Genomic DNA, 24,550 nt, shown 5'->3' with positions numbered 1-24,550 from the left:
TCACCAAGGCCGAAACCAATCCCTCAGCCGCCGCGTCCTCTCGTCCTCCCACTGGTCCTCGTCCAGCCGGTACGGAGCCAGCTGGCTCGACGCGTCCGCGGGGCTGACGCCGCCGGCGCGGATCTGAGTGGCCGTGACCACCTGCTCGAGGTGGCGGCCCGACGGGCTGCCGCCGTCGCTGGCGGGCTGGGAGGGGAAGCGCGCGGCGAGGGGGGTACGGACGTGGAGGCCGGTCATGAGGTGGGCGAGGTCGTTGTGGGCGTGGTTGGGGCTTGGCTGGGTGGCGTTGGGCGGGGCGAGGAGAAGGTTGTTGTTGTTGTTGTTGTTGCTGATGTTGTTCTCGTCGGAGGGACCAGGGCTCTCCAGGTCGCTGCTCGGCTCGGCCTCGGCGTCGTGATCGCTCTCGTCCTCGCGCACGACGGCCCCGTCGGGCTGTATTCTATACGCCGTCGGGCGAGAGAGGAAGTCGCCCAGCTGGCCGCCGTCCAGCGCGTCGCCCGCCCCGACGAGCTCGGCGAGAGACCTTGCCGCGGGCGCAGGCGAGGGTTCGGCGTCGTCCGCGGCAGCAACCTGCTGGGCGTCATCGCCGGCCTCGTCGCCGGCTTCGTCGCCGTTCTCGCCCGCGTTGCCCTCCTCTTCGTCCATCATCTGCTCTGCCTCCATCGGCGCCCCGACTTGGGCGTCCTCCGACGAGTACTCCAGGTCCGCCTGCTCGATGAGCTGCTCGTCCAGGTTGTCGGACAAGGTGGTCGGCGGGGTGTAGGCGTTGGGACCGTGAATGGGTTCGTGGAAGGGTGGGTGCGGCAGGCTGTCCGGGTTCGCCTCCCGGCCGACCTCGTCGACGCCGTCGTAGTCCACGTCGATCTCCGTCTCCGCCTCCTCGTCCGTGATTGCGTTCGGCAGAGACGCCTGAGGGAGCCCCACGGGCCTCTGAGCCGCTCGCGCGGATCTCCCAACAAGCCAACTCAGGCGGTACAGTTCTTGGTCCGAATCGTAGCCGGCCGGCGCCTCCGACTCGCTGGTATCCGTCTCGGACTGTGGACGGTGGGGCCGGCGGAACCCATTGATAATCCGGTCGAGCTCGCGCCGCGGGATCGGCTCCAGGGCAAGCTCCTCGTCGGGGATGTTGGATAGGTCATCATCCACATCAGCCCGATGATGTTGCTGGGGGTTGAGCCGTGGCGCCAGGAGGCCCTGGGCGGGACGGAATGCGAGGTTCTCAAACGGGTCCGGCGCCGCAGCCGCAGCAGCTCGGGATGTGTCGTCGTCATCGTCGTCGATATCCATGGCATCGCTGCTCTCTGGGTCCGTGTAGTTGCTGGCGCGCCGCAGGCGACGAGGGCGGGCGAACTGAGCGAGCTGGGATAGCAAGTCGGCAGCAGACGGGGCGGGGACCCGGTACTTGGCGCTGAGATCCTTGGACCTGTTGATCTTGTCGGCGATGCGGAACAGGGAGATGCGGGCGTTCTCGTAGCGGTCGCGAGCATCGTCGAGGGCCTCGACCTCGGCGATTTCCTCCTCGTCGTCCTCGAGGATCATTTCCCGCTCCTCGGCGGCCAGCGTCTTCCACCGCGCCTTGCGCGCGTGCTTGGGCTGCCACGTGCCCGGCTCGAAGGGCACGTTGCCGCACCCGGAGTGGATTTGGGCGCGGTGAAGCGGCGTCCAGGCCTTGACGGCGGGCGGCAGGTCGTCGTCGCTCATGTACATCTCGTCGAGGCTCGGGACAAGGCTGTTGCCGGTTTTGAAGTCGACGTGTCCGTAAATGAGCATCTCGTCGAGGCACCGATCCAGGTCCAGCTCGCGGCGGGCCGCCTCGAGAGGGATCAGCTCGTCGGGCCGCGACAGGTGGTTCGCCCCTACGCCCCAGCCCTCGAAGTGGACGACGCCGAGCTCGTGCAGCGGGATGCCGTGCTCCGCGGCGATGGCCGGGTCGCGGAGCTGCTCCGGACCGACGTCGTAGCGCAGCTTGAGCTCGCGGATCTCGCGGGCCGTGCGGTACTTGAGCCCGCGAAGCAGGGCCCAGAGCGGGGACAGGCCGTGCTGGCCGAGCATGAGGCGCATCAGCGTGGTAGAGCCAGGACCGAAGACGGGGTCGTTGAAGAGGAGGAGGAGCTTGACGATGAACATCTGGGCGAGGAAGAGGTCCTCGTTGGTGAAAAAGTCCGGGTTGTTGAGCAGCATCATGCGGGCCTGGGTCGTGGCGGCGTCCATGACGAGCCAGAGCTTGGTGAGAGTCATGTGGGCGCCCTCGGGTAGGCGGTGGCCGCGGCGGGCGAGGCAGGCGAGGATGTCACGGACGCGGATCTCGCGGTGGACCACCATCTGCAGCCACAGCAGGCCTGGGACCAGGCGGACTTGGCCCTCGGTGGCATTGAGGGCGGGCAGGCCGGTTATCCTCGCCTGGTCCTCGTGCGGCTGGCCGAGCTCGACGTCGTCGTGCGTGACGCGGCGGAAGGCAGGGTCCGGGATGAACCAGCGGTAGTAGACGGGGCTGGAGAAGACGCGACTGGCCTTGGGGGCCATGTGGCGGGACCAGGCCATGATGCTGCTGCGCATATGTCTGTTGATCGCACCGTGGAAGTCCTTGCTGACGCTGTAGAGGTTGACGATGTCGATGGGGCGTAGGTGCTTGCCCACCTCGACGGCGAGCTCAATGCAGGAAGAGAGCGAGCTGAGGAGGTTGAAGCGTGGCAACTTCTCTCGGGGTCGGCACAGCTCACGCCACTTGCCAGTCAACGTGCTGAGGGCATGGAGACGCTGACGGGCCGTCTGGCGGAACTCGGCGAGGAGGAACATGTCGGCGTCCTGCAGGTTATTGGCTTGGAGGGCAGACTCCCACAGGGCCTTGAACTCGGCCTCCTCCTTATCGCGCCGCTCAGCAATCTCTCTGGCTTTCTTGCTGTTGCTGCTGTCATCATCATCATCATCATCATCATCATCATCATCATCATCATCATCATCCTCATCCTCATCCTCGTCTTCATTGTTGTAAATCTTATGGGTGGTGAAATTGTCAATCCGGGCACGCTTGAACGAATGGGAGGGAACCCGTTCATTCATATGACGGACGATCTGGTCGACATCGGGACGTATGCCTCTGGCCTCAACGTCCTCGCGGGTAGCGTTTGCCCGGGCAGCCTGAGCGAGGAGCAGTCGACGCTGGGCATCGGTAAAGTTGGCGGCGAGAGAGCTGATGTCGTCGTGAGGGGTCTCCATGATGATCGAGGAAGGCTGAGGTGATCAACCAAGACCAAATTCCACCCAAGAGAACGAGTCAGGGCTTGTCAAACGATCTCCTTGGGGTGTTTCTTGTTCAAGTGAGAAGAAGGATGGGAGCGAGATGGAGGGAAGAGAGCATGTGCGGGGTGGAATACGAGGGACGGATCGAGAACGCTTTGTGAACTTCAGCACAGGAAGAAAACGAAAAGTCCAGAGCACGATTGCGAAGTTTTCTAATCTTTTCTACCGGTGTTGTCTGCTAGCAGGTGCTGAATGCTGAGCGTTGTGAACCAGTGGTTGGCATTGTTGGCATGATTCACTTGCTATTGTTGTGGTTCGGCCAGGGGCAACTTTAATTGTTTGGATTCGACAATAGCAACCACGCTGAACAATTTTGATCGCCCACACAGGGCTTTTTGCTCATGGGCACAATACTAAGCTTTGCTGCGGAACCCCAGAGAAAGTTCCAGCGGGGGGAAAAAAAAAGTAAAACGGGATGGGTTGCTTGGTTAGACAGAGCTGTTGTCAATCCCATCCCATATCCGTCTGGCGGCATGAGCTCTGGGAATCCTCACAAACACCATCGACTACAGTCACACACACACACACACACATATATATATATATATATGTGCACAATCAGGCCTGCATCATATTAATCATCAATTCCGCTGAGTGAGACTACCGTCCGTAACGCCGCAGTGCTATGTCCCAGCCTGCTACTAGTCCTTAATCCCGTGTCCCATGGCTTTCTCTGCGAGGTACTCAACACACGCTTTCCACCCCGCCGCGACGACGTGCGGTTCCCGCAGGCGTGGCAGCCTCTCTCCTTCATCCCCCCGTCTGCTTCTTCCACTGGCTCCTGGTCGTCACGTAGGTCCACTGAGCCGGCTCGCACTCCTGCGGCTTGGAGGATTTCTCCTTCTTCGCAGCCTTTGCCTTCTCCTGGGAGGTGGGCATCGTCTCGAGCAGTTCCGTCTTGCCCCTTGCCGGCGGGCCAACGCCATTCCTCGCTCCGTTCTTCCCATCCCCCTTCTAATCGGACGTGTCAACCTCGTCCATGGGCATGTCCAGATTGTCCGAGTTGACGATGGCGTCGGCCACCTTCCAGATCTGCAGCAAGTTGTCCTCGGCCGCACTGCAAACAAGCCACGGGTCGTTAAGGTTCCAGCTAAAGTCGGCGAGGTGGTTGGTGTGCCCGCCGTGCATGAAGAGGAGCTCCGGGGGTCCGTCCTCGGCGTCCTCGGGCGTCTGCTCCTCGCCGACCCGGCTGAGGTCCCAGAAGATGACGCGCCTGTCGTAGCTCCCGCTGCCGAGGATGCTCGTCTCGGTCGGGTGCCACTGCAGCGACGTCACGGCGTCGACGTGGCCCTCGAGGGTGTGGATCTTCATCTTGAGGTTGCGCAGATCCCAGATGCCAATCGTCTTGTCGGCCGACGCCGTCGCAATGAGATACTCGCACCGGGGGTTGAACGAGAGAGCATTGATGGCGTCGCTATGGCCGTCGCGAGCCACCACGGCAGCCTTGGTCGTGTCGGCCCGGCGCACATCAATGATCTGGAGGGTCAGGTCGTCCGAGACGGTGCCGATCCAGTGCTTCACTATCGGGTGGTACTGCACGTCGTTGACGATGTGGTTGTGGTGCGTATACTTGCGAGCCGGCTTGAGCGTCTTGCCCGAGATGGTCTTGAGATCCCTATTCGCAGCGTCAGGTTGGCGCATCTTGACCGAGAACCACGCCGCTTGGCGTCACATACCACAGAAGCACCGTCTTGTCCTCGCTGCCCGTGGCGAGGCAGGCCTCCTCGTGCATGTTCCAGGCGAGGCCGAAACCCTCCTCCTTGTGGCCCACCAGCTCGATCTGCGGGTTCGGGGTACCGGTGGGGGTCAGGCTGTGCTTGGTGCGGTCAAAGATCAAGACCTTGCCGTCGACGGCAAGCGTCGCGATGACGTCGGGATTCTGCGGCATGTAGCGAGCCTTGTTGACCTCGCCCGGGTGGTCCATCTTCTGGGTGATGTTGAACTTGATGACGGGCGGCTCAGGGAGCGACGCCTTGCTGCCGTAGCCGCCAATCTCGCCGCGCTCCTCATCGTAGTCGCGGGGGTTAGGCGTGACAAACTTGGGGAGCTCGACTTCGGCGATCTGGAGGTAGTTGGGCTTGCCCTCGGCGGTGTGGGTTCCAATCAGCAGGCGGTGGACGGTGTAATTCTTGTCGCTGACGTCCTTTACATCAGGGAACCATTGCGTCGTCAAGGTCGGCCATTCCAGGGCAGTGCTGCGGAGCAATTCAAGATCAGAAGGTTGCCGGCGGATTCAGGGACAATCCAATGGCGCGTACCTCAGAATCATGTCATAGAGGAAGGGACTGTTCTTCTTCCACGTCTTGTACTCTGCAGAGCGTCAGCGTCATTCGTGCTCAAAGCCAGCTGGGAAGAAAGAAAGAAAAAAAGCGAATCCATACCCTCGTTGATGAGCCTCTGCTCCATGTCGGCATCGTCCTGCTCGTCCATGTTGACTGCGCCCCGTTAGAGCCTGGCTACGCTGTGGCGATGGAAAGAAACGACGGGGTGGTTGTTCTCGAAGTGCGTACCGTCAACGTCGTCGACAATTTCTGCCGGCGCCATTGTGTAAGAAATCCAAGAAGAAAAGTGGCCGAAGCTTCGAAAAAAGCGGAGAACGTGGCAGAAACTGGACAGAGATGCGATCCGGGGCTTAGACCCGCAAGCTTGATGGAAGATGCTGACTAGACGGCCGATGCGAAGTCGACAAAGATGGCAGGCTGGGTGGTGGTTGCAAGACTTGTTCTTACGAGTTGGCGGAAACGCGATGGAGCGCAAAGAGACGCGACGTTAAATTGATTCATGGCCCTGGAGCGCGACAAGGCGACCCCAAAAGACGCCTTGCCTAACTTAGACTAGCGCGTGCTGTTCTCCTTGGCACGGGAAATGCACGGACCATTTGTCAGCACCAGGAACGAGCAGATCACGTGCATAAGGCTGCGCGGGGAGCCCCCCCGGGGTGAGGCCCACAATTCCTTGGGTGGGCTGCTGCAGCGGAACAAGTGGGGCATCGGCCAGTGCAGTCATCGGTAGGTCGCACATTGAAGCCTCACTCATGCCACACACACTTCGCTGGGCACCACGTCCAAGCTTCATCAACGAAGAAGGATTTCCACCACCCAGTACCACCAGGGATCTTTTCCCTTTGTTTTTTTTTCCTTTTCGTCGTCCTTCAGGAGTTTTTCCGGGATTCTCGTCCGTCTTTCCGCTTCTTGTTGTACCTCGTACCTAGATCGGCTGGACTGTTTTCATCCCCCTCTATTCTTCGCCCCTGATTCGAGGATCGCTTTTGACGTTTCGTCCTCTGTCGATTCTTCCCTCTGCTGCTTTTCAGCCTCGTCAAAGACCGGCCGTTTTTACTCAGTGCCGGCATCTCGACCGAGTATCGACGCCTCAAGAAAGCGGCCCTCCTCGTCCACGCCCTTTGCGGCCCAACCCGCATCGTCGACTGCGCGTCGCCGTCTCCCTATCGCTGTCCGCGAACGGCCGAGCCGAAAGACCCGTGCCGTCCTGAATAGCACGATTGGATTGTGCCGCTTGGCTGTCGTCTTCTCTCTGGTTTGGAGTAGCGCCGCGTTGCGCGCCAGCGTGCCGCCACCATGGGGTTTGTGATGCCACCCCGCCCCCGCCAGCCCTCCCGACGCGCCGGCTGCTGACCCGTCCGACCTGCGCAGTGTTCCCAAGTTCTTCCGATGGCTCTCGGAGCGCTATCCGGCCATCTCGCAGCTCATCGCCGAGAACCGGATTCCCGAGTTCGACTGCCTTTACGTGCGCGCGCTTCCAATCCTCCCCGAGCCGGACGGGCTTCCCCTCCCTGGCAGTGAGCTGACCGACCTGCGTAGCTGGATATGAATGGCATCATCCACAACTGCACACACAAGGACACGGACGATGTTCACTTCCGTCTTAGCGAGGAGGAGATGTTCATTGCCATCTTCAATTACATCGAGCACTTGTTCAGCAAGATCAAGCCCAAGAAGCTGTTCTTCATGGCCATCGACGGCGTCGCCCCCCGCGCCAAGATGAACCAGCAGCGCGCCCGCCGCTTCCGGACGGCCCTCGACGCCGAGAAGGCCCGTGAAAAGGCCATTCGGGAGGGCAAGGAGCTCCCCAAGGAGGAGCCCTTCGACAGCAACTGCATCACCCCGGGTGCGTCTTGGCCGAATCCGCTCCGGGCTTTCTTGCATTGTCGACGCCTGCTGACCCCCCTGCCGCAGGAACCGAGTTCATGGCCAAGCTGTCGCTGCAGCTCAAGTACTTCATCAACAAAAAGGTCTCGGAAGACCGCGACTGGCAAATACCCGAGATCGTCTTGTCGGGTCACGAGGTGCCCGGCGAAGGCGAGCACAAGATCATGGAGTACATTCGCAATGCCCGCGCGCAACCCGACTACAGCCCCAACGTTCGCCACTGCTTGTACGGCCTGGATGCCGACCTCATCATGCTCGGCCTTTTGAGCCACGACCCGCACTTTTGCCTGCTTCGCGAGGAGGTCACGTTCGGTCGCCAGTCAAAACACAAATCCAAGGAGCTGGAGCACCAGAACTTCTACCTCTTGCACCTCTGCATCGTCCGCGAGTACCTGGAGCTCGAGTTCCAGGAGCTCAAGGCCGAGGGCGCCATGCCCTTCCGCTTCGACATGGAGAGGGTCATCGACGACTTCATCCTCATGGCCTTCTTCGTCGGCAACGATTTCCTGCCGAACCTGCCGCACCTCCACATCAACGAAGGCGCCCTGGCTACCATGTTCAGGATATACAAGGCGGTGCTGCCAAGATGCAACGGCTACATCAACGAGAACGGCAAGGTCAACCTCGAGAGGCTGGGCCTGCTCCTCGACGAGCTTGCCAAGGAGGAGCACCGTTGGTTCGAGCACGAGAACAATGATTCTGCCTGGCTGCGCGCCAAGAAGATGCTCGACAACGACGATGTTGAGAAGTCGAAAGCCAAGGCCAAGGGCAAGCTCATCGTCAGCACGGAGCAGAAGATGCTTTGGAAGCAAAAGATTCGAAAGTTCCTCACGAACCGCAAGTCCGAGACGCTCGACCTCGGCCCCGACCTCAAGGCGGCGGACCGCAAGTTCGTCCAGGACCTGGCCGAGGCGGCTCACCTCGAGTGGAGCACCAAGCCCGACGACGAGGGCCGTCGCCACCTGATCCTGTCCTTCCCCCCCGCCAGGGACGAGGAGGACGAGGAGGACGAGGAGGCCCAGTCGGCCGTGCTGCGCATCGTCCGGAAGTACGACAATGCCCAGGCGCTCGATCTCACCTCGGACGACGCCCGGGCCTCCATGGAGGCCAAGTACCAGGCGAAGTTCCAGGAGTGGAAGGAAAAGTACTACTTCTCCAAGATGGAGACGTGGACTCCCGAGAACAAGGAGGAGGAGCTCCGCAAGATGACGGAAAACTACGTCCAGGGCCTGCAGTGGGTGTTGTATTACTACTACCGCGGCATCGCCTCGTGGCCGTGGTTCTACCGCTACCACTACGCGCCCATGATATCGGACGTCAGGAAGGGGCTGGGCGCCGACCTCAACTTCCAGCTGGGACAGCCCTTCCGGCCCAACGAGCAGCTCATGGGCGTGCTGCCGGACCGCAGCAAGAAGATCGTCCCGACGGTCTATTGGGACCTCATGACGGACCCCAAGTCCCCCATCATCGACTTTTACCCGCGCGACTTCGAGCTCGACATGAACGGCAAGAAGATGGAATGGGAGGCCGTCGTCAAGATCCCATTCATCGACGAGAAGCGCTTGCTCGAGGCCATGGCCCCCAGGGATGCGCTCCTGAGCGAGGAGGAGAAGGCGCGCAACGACTTTGGCGTCCCCCTCAAGTTCACCTACTCGGAGGACGTCGACTTTGTCTACCCTTCGTCGCTCGTGGACGTGTTCCCGCCCATCCTGCATTGCCACTGCGTCGAGAACATCTTTGAGCTCCCTCCCATCGAGGGGCTGGAGTTCCGGGCGGGCCTCACGGACGGCGCCCTGCTCAACGTCGAGGCCCTGGCCGGCTTCCCGACCCTCGCGACCCTGCCGTACCACGCCCACCTCGGCTTCCACGGCGTCAACGTGTTCCAGCAGGAGAGCCGCAACGAGAGCATGGTGGTCACCCTGCTCGACTCGGACGTCCGCACCAAGGTGGAGGCGGCCAAGGTCAAGCTCGGCCAGCGCTGCTTCGTCGGCTATCCGTTCCTGCAGGAGGCCAAGATCGTCAAGGTGTCGGACGAGCTGTTTGACTACACGCTCGCGCCGGATGGCAGCGGGCAGGTGATCCCGACGTCCCACTCGCAGCGCGAGATCGAGGAGTGGACCAAGAAGGCCGATCGCATCGAAAACTTTTACAGCAAGCGGCTGGGCATCCTGATCGGGCCCGTCGAGACGCTGGTGACGGTGCACATGCTCAGGGGCCTCATCAAGACGGACGAAGGCGCCACCGTCAAGGAGTACGGCGAGATCCCGGGCATGGAGACCGACTACGCCGCGCAGATCGTCGTGGATGAGGTCGTCAACGAGGACGAGCGGTTCATCGAGAAGGCGGCCTTGCCGATCGAGGAGGAGTTCCCGGTGAAGTCGGTCGGCTTCTTCCTTGGCGACTACGGCTACGGCCAGCCTCTCGAGGTGGGGGGCTACACGTCGGGCAAGCTGTCCATCTGGCTCGCCGTGCTGCAAAAGCGGGAGCCTGAGTTCGCCAAGCGGATCATCCTCGACCACCAGCGAAGCATGCACTACATGCCCTCGTACATGGTGGCCAAGCAGCTGGACCTCCACCCCCTGGCCCTCAGCAAGATCACGTCGTCCTACTTCATCCGGACCGTGGGCGACCTCCGGGTCAACCTGGGCCTCAACCTCAAGTTCGAGGCGCGGAAGCAGAAGGTGCTGGGCTACTCGCGCAAGTCCGAGACGGGCTGGGAGTTCAGCGCCGCCGCCATTCACCTGATCGTCGAGTACATGAAGCGGTTCCCCGATTTCTTCGCCGCCGTCAAGAAGCACCCATCGAGCGCCGAGCTCTCCGAGTCGGACCTCTGGCCCGACCCGGCCGTCGGTTCGGCCAGGGTCAAGGAGATTGCCGCCTGGCTGAAGACGCTCAAGATCAGCTCCATGGAGCGCGTTCCTCTCGACGCCGAGCAGCTCGACTCGGAGGTGGTGATGCAGCTCGCTGCGGAGGCGGACCGGCTGCAGCTCGCCTCGATCCCGTCCCACCCCAAGAAGATGAACGGCGTGCCGCGAAACGCCGTCATGCGCCCCGAGGACGCCGAGCACCGCCTCGGAAACCAAAAGTTCGCCCTCGGCGATCGCGTCGTCTACGTCGCGAGGCACGGCAAGGTCCCCGTTGCCTTCCGCGGCACCGTGGTCGGCATCAGCCGCACGCCCACCGCCAAGCTCCTCGACGTCGTCTTCGATGTCACCTTCATGAGCGGCACCACCCTCGGCGACCGCTGCCCGCCTTTCCGCGGCCAGACCGTGGCGTCGACGACGCTCCTCAACCTCACCAACCAGCAGGTCGTCGCCGGCTCCAAGGCCCAGCTCGCCCGGCAGCCCATCAGCCCGTCGGTCACGACCCTGACGGCTCACGGCGGGTACCACCTGAACGGCAAGCGTTATAAAGATGCCCCGGCCCCGCCGCCCCTGCAGGGAAGCTACCGCGGTGCCATGAACGGCGGCAACCGCGGCGGCCGCGGCGGCCAAGCTCCTCGCGGTCCGATCCACGGGAACCTGCCGTACCGTCCCCACGCGCAACAACCTCAGCAACCCGACGGCCCCTACAACGGCCAAGGCCGTGGCCGTGGCGACGGCGGCGGCAACAGAGGAGGACCGTCCCGGGGCGGCCGGGGTGCTGCCAACGGCGGTGCGCCTCGCGGCGGCCGCGGTGGTGGCGCTCAGACCGCGCCCCCGAACGCGAGCGGCATCGTCCACCCGGCGTCGGCCCCGCCTGCGTACTCGGCCGTGCCGCCGCCGCCGATCCTGGATGCTCCGTCGCGCGGCGGCCGCGGCGGCCGCGGCCGTGGCAGTGGAGGCCGGGGGCGGGGTGACGGGGCTGGGTTCCGGGGACGGGGAGGTCGTGGCGGTGGACAGCAACAGCCGGCGGCGGCGAGGAGCTAGGAGGCTTTGTCGTGGCATCCGGGGCAGTGAGTCTGTCGGACTGCGTCAAGGCCGGGGAGGGGGGGGGGGAGGTACATACATAGGTACATATCTGGAACGATGGGAGGTTGGCATGATGGAATGGGGTGCGGGTGCAGGTACATGACGGTGTCGACTGGGATGGGATGGGGGCGATGCATTAATGGATGATGTTTGGGTTGCAGATGATGACATGGATGCTTCGATGAGGGGATGACGGATCTCTCTGTGGAAGTTTGTCTGGACTAGGAACTAGGGATTGTGGTACGTAGTACGGAGAAGTGAAGGTCCGCCAGATTTGGGAAATCGGTGTTGGGACGACTATGTACCTAGGAACCTTACCTTATATACCCCCTCAGCAAGAAGCCTTGTATATTCTGCCCAACAATCAAGGACACATGTCCCAGACGAGGAGCTCATGGGTGGGACGATTGACTCTCAGGATGAATTCTTTTTTTCTTTTTTGGCAACACGCCCGCTCTTCCAGCAAACAGACTCAATTCGCGAGCCCATCCCGTAGCCGCAGCCGGGAGTTTCCTCGCTCGCTTTTTTTTTTATTTGCCCGCACCTTATTCCTTCTTCTTCACCTCCGGAAAGGAGAACTTCTTGCTCACGTTGTCGCGCAGCGTCTTCCACCGCCCAACGTCCGAATCCCGGTTCCACGTCAGGAGACCCACCCACGGCTGCACGTTGTAGTGCAGGCGCAGCACGACGTCATCCTGCTGGGCGATCTTGCCCGAGGGGTGGGTGATTTGGTACTTGGGCCGCTGGTTCTTGAGGGAGAGGATGCCCCTGTTTTAACGTGTCAGCCAGCTGGGTTTGCTCTGGACAGAGAGAGAGAGAGAGAGAAAGGGGGAAGACGGACCGGCTGGGATCGATGCTCTTCCCCTGGGCGCTCCGGATCAGCTTCTTCTTGGCGATGGGGCCCAGGTTCGCCAGGTGGTCGGCGGAGGGGGACGTGATGATGCTGTCCCAGATGACGGCCTGGTTGGTGGCGTTGGCGCCGGAGCCGGAGCCGGCCTTGGCGGCCGGCCACTCGGCCGTCACGTAAACGAAGAGCTGCTTGGTGTTCCAGGTGAAGAGCGAGGAGAGGTCGGCGTCGAGGGAGAAGCGGATGATGGCGTACTCCTCCTTCTTGGAGGAGTAGTAGTGCGGGCGGCCGCGGACTCTGGAGGATTCGTTAGCGGGTTCGCTAGCGCCGCGTGGAAGCGGGAATCCAAGGGCGGAGGGGGCGGAGAAGGAAGGGCATGACCAACACTTGGACATTGGTGGGCTTGAGGACGCCGACGCTCGGGGTGCGCGGGGCGATAAGGTCGGTGGCGGCGATGAGAGCGGCGACGACAAAGGCGACGGTGGTGAAGAAGCCGAAGGCGTTCTGGAGACGCACGAGCGACGAGTGCATGGTGGGCGGTGGTTGGGGAGGGCGTCGAGGCGCGCCGGTTCTTGGATTCGCTTTTCTCGCAAGCTCACACGCACAGGCACACACACTCTCTCCCAGGTCCAAGAATTGAGGCCGGGGGGGTTACCTGTGGCAGAGCCTGGAGCTTGTCATGGGCAGGGTCTTGTGTGGTGTCGGCGACAGGGTTGAAGATGCAACGGTGGTGTCGTTGTGTTGTTGTTGGTCAGCGATAACGATAAGGACAGATCGTCAGTTGGTTGGATTCGAGGCCCAGCCAAGGGAACGGGGTCCATCTGCAAGGGTTAGGGTCCATGCTGTACTGGGGAGCCGTACGTATAGTACTGTGTATGTACGGTTGTTACGCCTGTTTCAGCGACCGTTTCCTGGTTCTGGTGATGTCAGTTTCAGGAACGCCCCGCCCGCCCATTTCCTGAACGGACTCGAACTCTTGGTTCCTAACCCGACTTTCTTTTTCTCTCTCCCAAGTTTCCCTCTCAAGCCTCCTTCGCTCACCAACCCACCAAGCCTACATAGTGATTCTTGAGGAAGCTTCTCAGCCCTTGCGCCCAAAGACCACCTCCCCGTCGTCGCACCCGCACCATGCCCTTTTCTTAGCCCGTCAACATGGGTGCCAGCGACTCCAAGCTCGTCTTCAAAAGGGGCATCTTCCGGCTGTCTGAGGAGAGGCACATTCCCTCGGACGATCCCTCGTGGGCGTCGGTCCGTCTGCCTTGCATGCATACACCTATATATATATATATCTCCCCGGCGCCTGTCGGGCCCGTCCGTGTTACTAATGAGCTTCCTCGTCGCTGCAGTTCTACGAGCTCCCCGAATCCGCCGAGGACATCTTCAGCCTCTTCACTCCGGCCGACGTTCGCCGCACCCGCGACCACGCCCTTGAGAACCTCGAAACCCTAATACGAACCGTCACGGACCGCTTGTTCCTCCTCCGCCACCACCCTTCGTTCCCCGATCCCGACCTCGCCCCCGCCCGCGAGGTTCTCAACTGCATCCGCGTTCTGACGCGCCTCCTGCCCTTTCTCTACGAGAAGGAATCGCTGCAGCCATGGGAGGAGGGCCTGTTCTGGTCGCCGCGCCGCCGCCCCACGAGAAGGGCCATCATCGCCAGCGAGGTGCTGTTTGACGGCGCGCAGGATCCCCAGGCCAACGACCCCCGCGAGGACTACGAGGAGGCCAAGCCGCTCGCCGAGGAGCTCATCGACACCCTGCTGGACCTGCTCTTCTTCTCGGACCTGACGGTCCCCAAGGCCCCTCATGGCAAGCCCAAGGTCACGTACGCCATCTGGCAGAGCGGCGTCGGCTGCAACACGTCCATCCCCACCACCCGGGAGCACGAGAGCCACCGCTGCGAGATCTTGCGCCTGCTTTTGACCCTGGCCAGCCAGAGCATGTACCTGCCTCCCAGCGTGCTGCCGCAGCACGGGACCAAGGCCCTCACGTACATCTGCACCAATCCGGACAAGCAGGTGGTCCTCTCGGTCTTGTGTTCGCTCCTCAACACGGTACGTCGTCGCATGGGTCTATCAGGTCGCTTTTGTCGCTGACGCTTGCCTTTCCCCCCCGGCTCCCCCACCCTAGACGCTCAAATACAATCCCACCAACTGGCGGGTGCCCTACAACGCCCTCGCCCTCAAGGACCCCAAGGAGGTGCTCGTCACCTACACGCTGCAGTTTCTCCTCGCCGCCCTGGTGTACCCCGTCCCCGAGCAGGACGGCGCGACGCCCAAGAACTACTACCGCCACTTCCTGGGCCGCCTCCACCGCCCGCAGGACTTCCAGTTTGTGGTCGACGGCATGACGCGCATCTTGAACCAGCCGTTGCAGGCCACCTCGTCCTACCTCCCCGGCGCCCAGCCGTCGGTGCGCTTCGCCTCCGAGATGCTCATGCTCTTCTGGGAGGCCACCCAGTGCAACAAGCGGTTCCGGTCCTTCATCATCGACACGGAGCGCGCCCACGACTTTGTCATCCTGATCCTCTTCTACGCCCTCGAGAACAAGACGGACGCCTCCAAGCAGGGCGTGGTCAGGATGTGCGCCTTCCTGCTGCAGACCCTCAGCGTCGAGAAGAACTTTGGCGTCAATCTGAACAAGCCGTTCGACGCCCAGGACACGCTGCCTCCCGCCATCCGCATCGCGGGCTTCCGTGGCACCTACGGAGACTTTTTGATCCAGGTAAGCCTCGTGGCGGGGCGCGCGCGCGCGCGCGCGAGAGAGAGAGAGAGAGAGAGAGAGAGACGAGAACCCTCGCCATGCGTTCCGCGGCGCTAACCGTTGCAGTCCATCTACACCCTCATCACGACGAGCCAGGGCAAGCTCACCGCCATCTATCCCGCCCTCCTGGCCGTCATCAACAACATCGCCGCCTACCTCGAAGGCCTCAGCGCCGTCACATGCTCCAAGATGATCCAGCTGTTCAATTCCATGTCGTCCCCGTCTTTCCTCTTGGCCAACGAGACCAACCACAGCCTTTTGAAGTCGTTGTTGGAGGCCATCAACGCCATCGTCGAGCACAAGTACAGGGAAAACCCCCAGTTCGTCTACGCCATGCTGCGCAACAAAAAGAAGTTTGAGGGCCTGCGGGCCCTGACCCTCGAGAGCGGCCAGGAGGAGATCGAGAGGCACCACCGGCGGAGAAAGGACGGGGGCGCGCCGCGCGATCCGTTGGAGCCCGCCTCCACGCGGAGCTCCATGGAGAGCCTCGCGAGCCCCGCCCACGCCTCACGATCGCCAGCGCTGGGCGACGTGCCGGAGGAAGATGGCACCTTTGCCATCGGAGACGACGACGACGACGACGACGACAGCGACGACGAGGCGCGGCCGACCCCTGCAACGTCGAGCCCCAGCAACCCGTCCCTGGCGTCGTCGGTCGTGTCGGCCACGGCCGACGACGACGTGCCGCGGCAGCTGCAGGGCATGTCGGAGAAGGCCCGCGGCAAGATGCGCGCCGGCGTCGGTGCCTTTTCGAGGCAGAACAGCACCGCCAGCTTGGGCGGCCCCAACGCTGCCAGCCAGCCGCACCCGCCGCCATCGCTGGCGCCTGGCCAGTTCCAGCCGACGGCCCAGTGGATGGACACCTGGCTGCCCGAGCTCCCGCTCCACACCATCCTGACGCTCTTGCAGCAACTGTCGGCTCTCCTACCGCGGCAGGAAACCCGCCCATCCGACAGCAGCAGCAACAGCAGCGGCCCCACCGCCGGCGCCTCCCTCGCCTTGGCGCCCGCGGCCGCGCCGCCCGCCACGCTAGCCAAGATCCGCGACATCCACCTCGTCGGCGTCGACGCGTCGCCCATCCGCGTCCACTCGTTTGAGTGGTCCTCGCTCGCCCTCGGGTGGTACGAGTCGCTGCTGTGGGGGTTCATCTTCGCCGCCGAGGCGCAGGTGGCTCGCGGGACGGTGGGCGTGTGGAACCAGACGAGCATCAAGCTGTTCCGCGTGCAGGAGGCGGCGCCGCAGGGCCCGTCGCTGACGAGCCCCCGGGGTGCGGTGGATGCCGTGGGGAGCAACATCGTGTCGAGGATCGGGGCGATCAACCTCCGCGGGGTGGGAGGTGGCGGTGCCGGAGGGGTTGGGCTAGGGCTCGGGCAGCTTGGGCAGTCCGGGCAAGGGCAGGCGCCGGGGCCGGGGCCGGGGCCCGGGAACGGACCTCCTCCGGCGGCCTAGGCGGTGGACGGTGAGAAAGGAGAACTACCATGTGGGTTTGTAGGGTGCGAGGGGGGAAGGGGCTTGATTTCTTTGTGACGGTAGGAGTTTGCTTGATTTTGCTTTGGTAAGGGCCGGGGTAATCATGCTATGTAAGGCGCGGCACGTTATGGTCCGGGTAAGCATCATCATTATCGTTTTTCTTCTTGGGGCGTTGGGTGGGCGGGTGAGGGTTGGGCGTGGAAGAGGACGATGGACGAGCGGCCAGGAGTCAAGCATAGCACAGCTCCGCTTCGCTCCGCTCCGTACAGAGCGTGGATCGCACAGCAAAGAAAGAGGACAGCAGCACAACATCGTTTGTGACACACACTATTACCCCGTAGGCAAGCAAGGCCGAGGGGCCCTGTGAGGCACGACGTTTCGTGGGTGGTGGTAATTTGGTTGGATTGGTTGGCATGGGCGGGCCATAGCACGCTTCGATCGATGGATCGATGGATCGATCGCAGGGTGTTGGATGCGTGTGCGCGCCATGCCGTTCTCTCTCTCTCTCTCTCTCTCTCTCTCTCTCTCTCTCTCTCTCTCTCTCTCTCTCTCTCTCTCTCTCTCTCTCTCTCTCTCTCTCTCTGTCCCTCTCTCATTAGGTCAGGTGTTGTCCTCGACCGGTGATGGCTCGGGGAAAGAGAAAAAAAACAAGCCCTCACGGCTCATGGGACGGACGGCCCACTAAGGGTACCGGAGGGCTGTCGGCCGAGGGCGCGCGTATCATCAACCGCCGCCGCAGGCACAGCGCGGCGAGCCATCCCTCCATCCCTCCATCCCTCCCCTTCAGCCGGCCGCCTCTCCAGCAGCAGCACCGCATCACACCCGCCCCTCTCACCAGCCAGCCACCCGGTCGGTCGATCGGCCATCTGTTTCGCGGTTGAGAAAAGCAACAACAACGGCTACCCCCCAAAAACTCGCAGACACGGCTCGCCGATATATAGATGTAGTAGATATATACAACTACCATAAGCAAGCAAGAGGGCACCATTTCAGCGGGAATCCTTTTTCCTTTTTTTTTTCTTCGTCCTGCCGGTTTCCGCTCCGAACTTCCCCATCACGACAAGCTCCCGTGCAGCCATCCGCTCCCCGAGCTCCTCCTCCCCTTTTCGTACAGCCACTTGCTGTTCAGCCCCACGCTCGACCGCTTGCCCGCGGGCGTCGGGGTGGCGGGCCCGTCGCCAAAGACGCTCGACATGGTGCTCGCGCCGAGGGGGCTGGTGGTGGAGGCGGTGGAGGAGGCAAACGACGACGTGGACGCGGCGAAGGCGGCCGAGGAGGAGGAGGTGGTGGTGGTGGTCGAGGCGCCAAAGATGGAGGAAGAGGAGGCAGCAGCAGCGGCGGCGGCGGCGGCGGCGCTCGCAACCTTGTGCCGGAGGGGGCTGACGGCCGCGGGTGAGGGCGAGTACTGCGGCGGCGAGAAGGTGGCGGCGGCGAGCTTGGAAGGGGAGGTGGCGGCGGCGAAGCGCGGGGAGGAGTAGCGATGGCCGGCGGAGGCGTTGGGTCCGGCAAGAGGGCTGCCGAGGGTGGAGAGCGGGGAGCTGGCGTAGCTCTTGATGCTGGCGGCGGCGGGGGAGCCGGCGAGGGACGGGGCGCGGGAGTAGCGCGGCGGGGTGCTGTAGGCGGCGGGCGACTGGGGGGCCGGGGCGGTGCGGCCCGAGCTGGGCGGCAGGCCGAGGAGCTTGCGCTGCGCCGGGGTGAGGGGGATGTCGGACAGGTCGTCGCGCGGGCGGACGAGCGGGAGGAGGGCGATGGCAATGTTGATGAGGGGGACGATGAGGAGGGTGGTGGAGATCCAGGCGCTGTATTGGCGCAGGACGGGGGCGATGCTGCGGCAGGGCGAAGAGAAGGCAACGTCAAGTTAGACCATGGCTGCTCGGCTCGGGCTCGACGACTTTGGCCGCCGGACCACGGTGGCTAGCGGCCGGCGGGAGGTTTGTTTGTTGGGGTCCGAGACTCACACCCAGGAGGGCAGCGCAGGCAAGACTACCTGGCGCACGATGCCGACGATGGCGATGGCGGCGACATTGTAGACGATCTGGCGGGCGTTCTTTTCCGAAAAGGTGTTTTTGCTCTGGCGGCGCGTGATCTCGGCCAGCCGGGGATGCTTCCAGTTGCCGGGGCTGTCGGCGGCAGCGGCCGGGGCGGTCTGCTTGACGGGGGTCGACTTGATCTGGGTCAGAGAGGACGACATGGCGTCGGACTTGTTGCTTGTTTTTATCCTTTTTCGGGTCCGGTATGGAAATGGCCGGGCGGGGAGGGCGTAGAACGAGGGAGGGCGGCGATGCGTCGAGTTTTCCTTGACGTCGGCGGTCGAGAGACGTCCAATGATGCAAATCGACCTGCGAGTCCCTGGACTGCGGTGAATGACAAGTCTAACGGGGAATGCTCGGGCGGATGGCCTGGTCGGATGCAGCGAGTGTCGCTGACCCCGGCGGCGCGTGTCGAGGGGGTTGGCGAGGCCGTCGCTTTTGTCGATGGATGGGAGGATGGAGGATGGAGGATGGAGGATGGAGGATGGAGGAGGGATGGGCGATGCGCGTTTCCTGGCGCGCGTTTCCCCAAGCCAACAGTGGATTCCCTCTTTTCCCTGGCGACGACGGGCTTGCATGCATCCATGGCGGCTGCCGGGACCCGAGACCCACCTTGGCAGCTGTGGACACCTGTGGGTCCAGCCTAGCCGAAGCGCTGTGTCGCTGTGCAGCTGTGCACATACTGTGTACTGTGTAACGACTACTATATGTACGCAGTAATTATTACAGCATAATACAGTAATTAACCCGCGGCAGAGGGAGGCCCCACGGAAGACTGCAATGTCCCGTCCCGGGTCCCCACTTTTGCAGGTCGGGTCGGCCATGGATCCAAAGCTGGAGCTCTGGCCAACTTGGGGAACTAGCGTACCTGACTTCTACAAACGACGGGATCTTGGGGGAGCTCCGTTGGACTCTTCATAGATACCTATCCTATCCAGCGCAAGGCAGACCGCTGAGAGGTCAGCATACACCCCAAAGAGGCTCCAGAGTCACCACAAAAGGTAAGATCTCCCAGCGTCCCTGAAATCCGACATCTCGAGAGCTCCCATCCGCCATCCGCCACCACCTACAAGAGCCCGCTCAGCCCATCATACCATCTCGTACCCTCTTGGAAGCACCGCATTCACACGTCCAACAGCCACAGCCAACCTCGGGCGCAGCAGACCCCTCTCGCGAGCCACCCAGCCCGAAAGTCCTGATGGGCCTCGCCTCGCTGCTCGTCGCCCTCGACGAGGGCGTCACGGGCCTGTTTGCCCAATGGAACCTCTGGACGAGCATCCTCACGACCGCCCTCGTCGGCCTCCTGACGTACCAGCTGGTCGCCCGCCGGGACCCTGACATCCACCCCTTCCTGCTCGCCCGCCAGGCCCAGGGCTCTCCGGTCCGCTACCCCGGCGAGTCCCCCGTCTACCGCTGCGTCGCCGCCCCGCACGGCATGCCCCTCAACGCCGGCCTCAACGTCAAGGAGCCCGGCGCCTCCAAGTGGGCCCGCGGCCGCGACGGCGACCTGCGCGACATCTGGCGCCAGGCCGTCGCCGGCGTCTCCGACGAGGGCCCGGACAAGGGCGCCACCGGCCGCCTCCTGACCGTCCTCGGCACCGACAAGGTCGTGGACCACTCGCTCGACGCCCTCACCCGCCACATCAACCTCGTCGGCCGCCACCTCGCCGACCACGGCGCCCGCCGCGTCGCCATCTACCTGCCCAACTCGATCGAGCTGCTCGTCGCCCTGTTCGCCTGCGCCTTTTACGACCTCGAGGCCGTCCTCGTGCCCTTCGGCAAGCCCGACGACGCCCTCATCTCCATGCTCCGCCGCTCCTCCTCCGACACCGTCGTCACCGCCTCGGGCGCGTTCCCCCTGGACTTTGTCGCCAAGCACTACCCGGGCCTCCGCCGCCTGGTCTGGGTCCTCGACGACGGCAGCCGGCACCTCGACTGGAACGCCGTGCCCGAGGGCGCCGCCACCTCCCCCGTCGCCGTCTCCACCTGGCAGGACGTGGTCAACGGCAGCCCCGCCGCCGCCGGCCGCGAGCTGCCGCCCCTGCGGGACCAAAAGCCCCCGAGCGACGTCGTCGTCTTTTGGGACGGCGGCAAGCCCGACGAGGAAGAGGAGCTGGTGCGCTTCACGGCGGCCAACCTCATCTCGGGCGTCGCCGCCCAGCTCGCCGCCATCCCGACCTCGCAGCGCCTCGGCCCCCGCGACCTCTTCCTCCCCGCCGACTCGCTCGCGAGCACGCACGCCCTGGTTCTCACGCTGGCCGCCCTCTTCTCCAACGCCAGCGTCGCCCTCAGCGCCGCCGCGCCACGCGCCGACGACCTCGCCGCCGCCGTCCGCGCCGCCCCGGACCTCCGCCCCACCGTCCTCGTCGCCACCCCGGCCGCCCTGCTCAAGACCCAGCAGGACGCCGCCGCCGCCCGCCGCCGGTCCTCCCCCTTCGCCCGCCTCGCCCACGCCCGCCGCGTCCGCCACCTCGTCCGCTCCGGCGCCATGCCCTTGTCGTCTCCGGCCTCCGCCGTCCTCCCGGGCAGCCAGCTGCGCCTCATCTTCGCCGCCGAGCCCGCCGCCGGCCCGGCGGCCGCCCGCGGCTGTCCACCGCCGCCCTGGCCGACCTGCGCGTCCTCACGGGCGCGAGGATCGTCTACGCCCTCGCGGCCGCCCGCGTGGCGGGCGCCGTCGCCCAGACGGGGCTGTACGACTACCGCCTGGTCGGCGAGGACGCCGACCGGCTCGAGGACGACGCCGGCAGCGGGTCCCACTTTGGCCCGCCCCTGACGAGCACCGAGGTCTTGTTCCGGGACAAGGACGGGGTCAGGTCGGACGAGACGGGGAGCAGAGGCGAGGTAAGCCCCTTTTTTTTTTTTCTTTTTGCCTTTTACGAATGAGGACTCCCCCCCCCGTAGACATGGAGACATCAGGAATGGATGGCTAACCCGGCACGACGTTTGATGCAGATCATCGTACGCGGGCCCTGCGTCGCTGGCGGCGAGGCGGCCCTCGGCGTCCTGGGAAGGATGAGGAAGGATAACACGATTGCCTGCTACGTCTGAGGCCGCGGCTGCGTATCGCAAAACAAAAATGGACGGATGGGCGGACGGACGGATACCCATTCTCCTCCGTTCTGGGGAGGCTTGTAGCGGCAGAGCGTAGAGTGTAGTATCGCCTAGGATTTGTGTTTTCCTCCCGTGTGTCTTGTCGTCCCCCGGCTGCCGAGCTTGGAGGAGCGTGATAACCGCTCCCCATCTACGAGCTGCGTGCAGCGGGTCCAACATGGCTTTCATCATCGTTTCTTTTGGCTCTTTTGTTTTCTATCCTTGGACAAGGTGGAAACCCGGGAGTTCGCCCGGTCAGGAGGCGTGTTGTTAGGATATCTCATGTCGTAGACGGAACAAGGGGCAGGAGAAAAAAAAAAAAGAAAATGCATCCGCACAGACACCACCCATATCTCATAATCATCCAAACCACCCGGCTCATTTCGCAGCGTCAAGTTTTCCCCCCTCCCCCATTGTGTGCATCTCATGGTCCCGGTCCCATCCATCCGCCATGCGCCCGGCGCCTTTTCGCACCCAAATTCACAATCATGCCCATCTCGAACCCGGCCCATGCATCGCCGCAAGAATCAAGAACCAGACCCAACCTCCTCCTCGGGACGGCTTCCACGAGGCTCCTCTACCCTTAGGCTCCATTCCGATACACCTGGGCTCCCTGGTTCCGAAACATGATGGTATCCCTCCTCTGCAGCACCATGAGCGCCCGGTTGAGGGCCGCCTCGCTGAACCCTCTCCCCTCCACCATCTCCCTCCGGAGCGTCGCCAGGCTCGTGCTCCAGCCGATGGGCAGGCGGCGCTTCAGCTCGGCCTCGACGCGGGCCACCTCCTCGTTGAGCTCGCGGCTGCCCTGGCTGCCGGCCCCCTGGTTGACGGCGTCCATGGTGGAGCAGAGGAAGAGGCGGATGGCCTCGTCGACGTGGGCCTCGGTGGCGATGGGCGACAGGGTAATCTTGGCGAGGGCCTCGGTGATGCGCACAATGGCCTCGAGCTGGCGAACCGTGATGGGGATGGACGAGCGGGCGTTGGCCTCGAGCTCGGCTGCGTGGACCTGCTTGCGGATGGCGACGAAGTGGGACGAGAGCTTCTCGGCGGCGGCGTCGGAGAGGCGGGGGGCGCAGCGGCTGTGGAAGGCGGGGTATAGATTAGCATGTGCGTAGTATTTCCCCAGAGGGTGTGTGTCGTTGAAGCGGCCCTGTGGAAATGAGAACGTAAAAAAACGGAGAAAAACTTACGATCGGCAGTAGCTGATGTAGCGGCGCATCTTTTCGACGGGGATCTCGGATTCGACGGGGTCCTCGACGCCGCGGCCGCCCCTGTGGATGCCCATGACGTGCTTGGCGATGCGCTCGTCCTTGCCGCGCTCGTGCTCGTCCTTGACGATAAAGATCATGTCGAAGCGCGAGAGGATGGTGGTCTGGAAGTCGATGTTCTCGCCGGGGGTCTTCATGTCGTCGTAGCGGCCAAAGATGGGGTTGGCGGCGGCGAGGACCGAGGTGCGGGCGTTGAGGATGGTGGTGATGCCGGCCTTGGCGATGGAGATGGTCTGCTGCTCCATGGCCTCGTGGATGGCGACGCGGTCCTCGTCGCGCATCTTGTCGAACTCGTCGATGCACACGACGCCGCCGTCGGCGAGCACCATGGCGCCGCCCTCGAGGTAGAACTCGCGGGTGGACTGGTCGCGCTGGACCGAGGCGGTCAGACCGGCGGCGGACGAACCCTTGCCCGAGGTGTAGATGGCGATGGGGGCCACCTTTTCAACGAACTTGAGCAGCTGCGACTTGGCGGTACCCGGGTCGCCGAGGAGCAGGACGTTGATGTCGCCGCGCAGCTTCATGCCGTCGGGGAGGATCTTTTTGGAGCCGCCCATGAGCAGGCACAGGATGGCCTTCTTGATGTCGCGGTTGCCGTAGATGGACGGGGCGATGCAGTCGGCGAGGACGTTGTAGAGGTCGGGCCGGCGGCTGAGCTCGAGGAACTCTTGCTCCTCCTCCTCGGAGAAGACGGCCTGGCCCTTGGCGGTCTGGTCAATGTCGGTCTGGATGCCGGTGGCGCGCAGGTAGGGGGTGCGGATGGCGACGGCGCCGCTCGTGGAGCCCTTGGAGCCCTTGCTCTGGTAGATGGAGAAGATGCCCATGACGGTGCAGCGGGAGCCCGGGACGACGCGGTTCACGAGGTAGCGGTCGGCCGAGACGAGGACGTGGCGGGGCAGCTCGCCGACGGGCACCTGGTCGGGGGCCTCCTGCAGCTTGATGATCTGCTGGTCGACGAACCTGGACCTTTCGTGCACGACAAAGTACGGGTCGAGGGGGCACTTTTCGGTGGGGTCCCCGGGGGCGCGGTAGCGGCCGCACTGGCGGGGCAGGGCGACGGAGCTGAAGCCGCCGAGCACGGGTATGTCCTGGGTGTGGTCGCAGGTGCGGCACTGGATGTGAATGGAGGTGGCCTTGGAGGACATGACGGAGGCGCCGATGACGATGCCGGGCACGCGGACGAGGCGGGCGATGGTGAGGGAGTCGAGGTTGCGGATCGAGACGTGCTCGGCGTTGGAGTGCAGCAGCAATTGGTGGTCAGGGAGCTTGATGTTGGGCTCGTGGGGGTGGACGATCCTGTGGGTGCAGCGCTTGAGGGCGGCTTCGAACTGGTAGGAGGAGAAGGAGGAGGGGGTTAGGACGGGGGGGTTAGAGAGAGAGAGGACAAGGAAAACCATACCAAGGGAATGATCTCTGCGGGTTCCGTCACGAGGCGGTGGGCGATCTCCTCGTTGAACTTGATGAGGTCGCCGATGTTGACGTCGCAATAGTACTTTTTGAGGAGGGCATTTTCGCGGAGCTGGTCTCGGTAAATGAAGCTGTTGTCGAGGCGAAAGTCGAGGATGAAGGACTCGAGGAGGCTCCGGATGTGCGTGTTGGAGTCTTCGCTCTCGGCTTGTGCCGTGTAAAGGCGACTGGAAAACACCGACTGGCGATCCATGGC

At 63.4% G+C, this 24,550-nt stretch overlaps 8 protein-coding genes across 8 annotated transcripts; 3 read left to right on the top strand and 5 right to left on the bottom strand.

Moving 5' to 3' along the window:
- VTJ83DRAFT_1922 (uncharacterized protein) lies at positions 1–3,216 on the bottom strand (the record flags this gene model as incomplete). The annotated part of the gene is made up of 1 exon (XM_071008135.1): positions 1–3,216. The coding sequence occupies one exon, from the start codon at positions 3,214–3,216 to the stop codon at positions 1–3; it is 3,216 nt and encodes a 1,071-aa protein (XP_070868462.1).
- Positions 3,217–4,254: 1,038 nt separating this feature from the next.
- VTJ83DRAFT_1921 (uncharacterized protein) lies at positions 4,255–5,844 on the bottom strand (the record flags this gene model as incomplete). The annotated part of the gene is made up of 5 exons (XM_071008134.1): positions 4,255–4,915; positions 4,977–5,495; positions 5,559–5,610; positions 5,682–5,735; positions 5,811–5,844. 5 exons carry the CDS (start codon positions 5,842–5,844, stop codon positions 4,255–4,257), a joined length of 1,320 nt encoding a protein of 439 aa, XP_070868461.1.
- Positions 5,845–6,878: 1,034 nt separating this feature from the next.
- VTJ83DRAFT_1920 (uncharacterized protein) lies at positions 6,879–11,377 on the top strand (the record flags this gene model as incomplete). The annotated part of the gene is made up of 4 exons (XM_071008133.1): positions 6,879–6,883; positions 6,954–7,047; positions 7,122–7,428; positions 7,497–11,377. The coding sequence occupies 4 exons, from the start codon at positions 6,879–6,881 to the stop codon at positions 11,375–11,377; spliced, it is 4,287 nt and encodes a 1,428-aa protein (XP_070868460.1).
- A 587-nt stretch (positions 11,378–11,964) lies between these two features.
- On the bottom strand, positions 11,965–12,797 carry VTJ83DRAFT_1919 (uncharacterized protein; the record flags this gene model as incomplete). Its single annotated transcript, XM_071008131.1, has 3 exons — positions 11,965–12,187; positions 12,261–12,563; positions 12,652–12,797. The coding sequence occupies 3 exons, from the start codon at positions 12,795–12,797 to the stop codon at positions 11,965–11,967; spliced, it is 672 nt and encodes a 223-aa protein (XP_070868459.1).
- A 621-nt stretch (positions 12,798–13,418) lies between these two features.
- Positions 13,419–16,478, top strand: VTJ83DRAFT_1918 (uncharacterized protein; the record flags this gene model as incomplete). Its single annotated transcript, XM_071008130.1, has 4 exons — positions 13,419–13,514; positions 13,613–14,320; positions 14,397–14,990; positions 15,096–16,478. 4 exons carry the CDS (start codon positions 13,419–13,421, stop codon positions 16,476–16,478), a joined length of 2,781 nt encoding a protein of 926 aa, XP_070868458.1.
- A 1,075-nt stretch (positions 16,479–17,553) lies between these two features.
- Positions 17,554–18,690, bottom strand: VTJ83DRAFT_1917 (uncharacterized protein; the record flags this gene model as incomplete). Its single annotated transcript, XM_071008129.1, has 2 exons — positions 17,554–18,325; positions 18,458–18,690. 2 exons carry the CDS (start codon positions 18,688–18,690, stop codon positions 17,554–17,556), a joined length of 1,005 nt encoding a protein of 334 aa, XP_070868457.1.
- Positions 18,691–19,727: 1,037 nt separating this feature from the next.
- VTJ83DRAFT_1916 (uncharacterized protein) lies at positions 19,728–21,577 on the top strand (the record flags this gene model as incomplete). The annotated part of the gene is made up of 3 exons (XM_071008128.1): positions 19,728–21,002; positions 21,059–21,370; positions 21,482–21,577. 3 exons carry the CDS (start codon positions 19,728–19,730, stop codon positions 21,575–21,577), a joined length of 1,683 nt encoding a protein of 560 aa, XP_070868456.1.
- A 625-nt stretch (positions 21,578–22,202) lies between these two features.
- Positions 22,203–24,547, bottom strand: VTJ83DRAFT_1915 (uncharacterized protein; the record flags this gene model as incomplete). Its single annotated transcript, XM_071008127.1, has 3 exons — positions 22,203–22,698; positions 22,810–24,215; positions 24,287–24,547. The coding sequence occupies 3 exons, from the start codon at positions 24,545–24,547 to the stop codon at positions 22,203–22,205; spliced, it is 2,163 nt and encodes a 720-aa protein (XP_070868455.1).
- Positions 24,548–24,550: the final 3 nt, after the last annotated feature.

Source organism: Remersonia thermophila, chromosome 2 (assembly GCF_042764415.1).
Source record: "Remersonia thermophila strain ATCC 22073 chromosome 2, whole genome shotgun sequence".
NCBI classification, from domain to species: domain Eukaryota; kingdom Fungi; phylum Ascomycota; class Sordariomycetes; order Sordariales; family Chaetomiaceae; genus Remersonia; species Remersonia thermophila.
The sequence above is the reverse complement of the archived record's forward strand: the minus strand, read 5'-3'. Positions and strand labels throughout refer to the sequence as shown.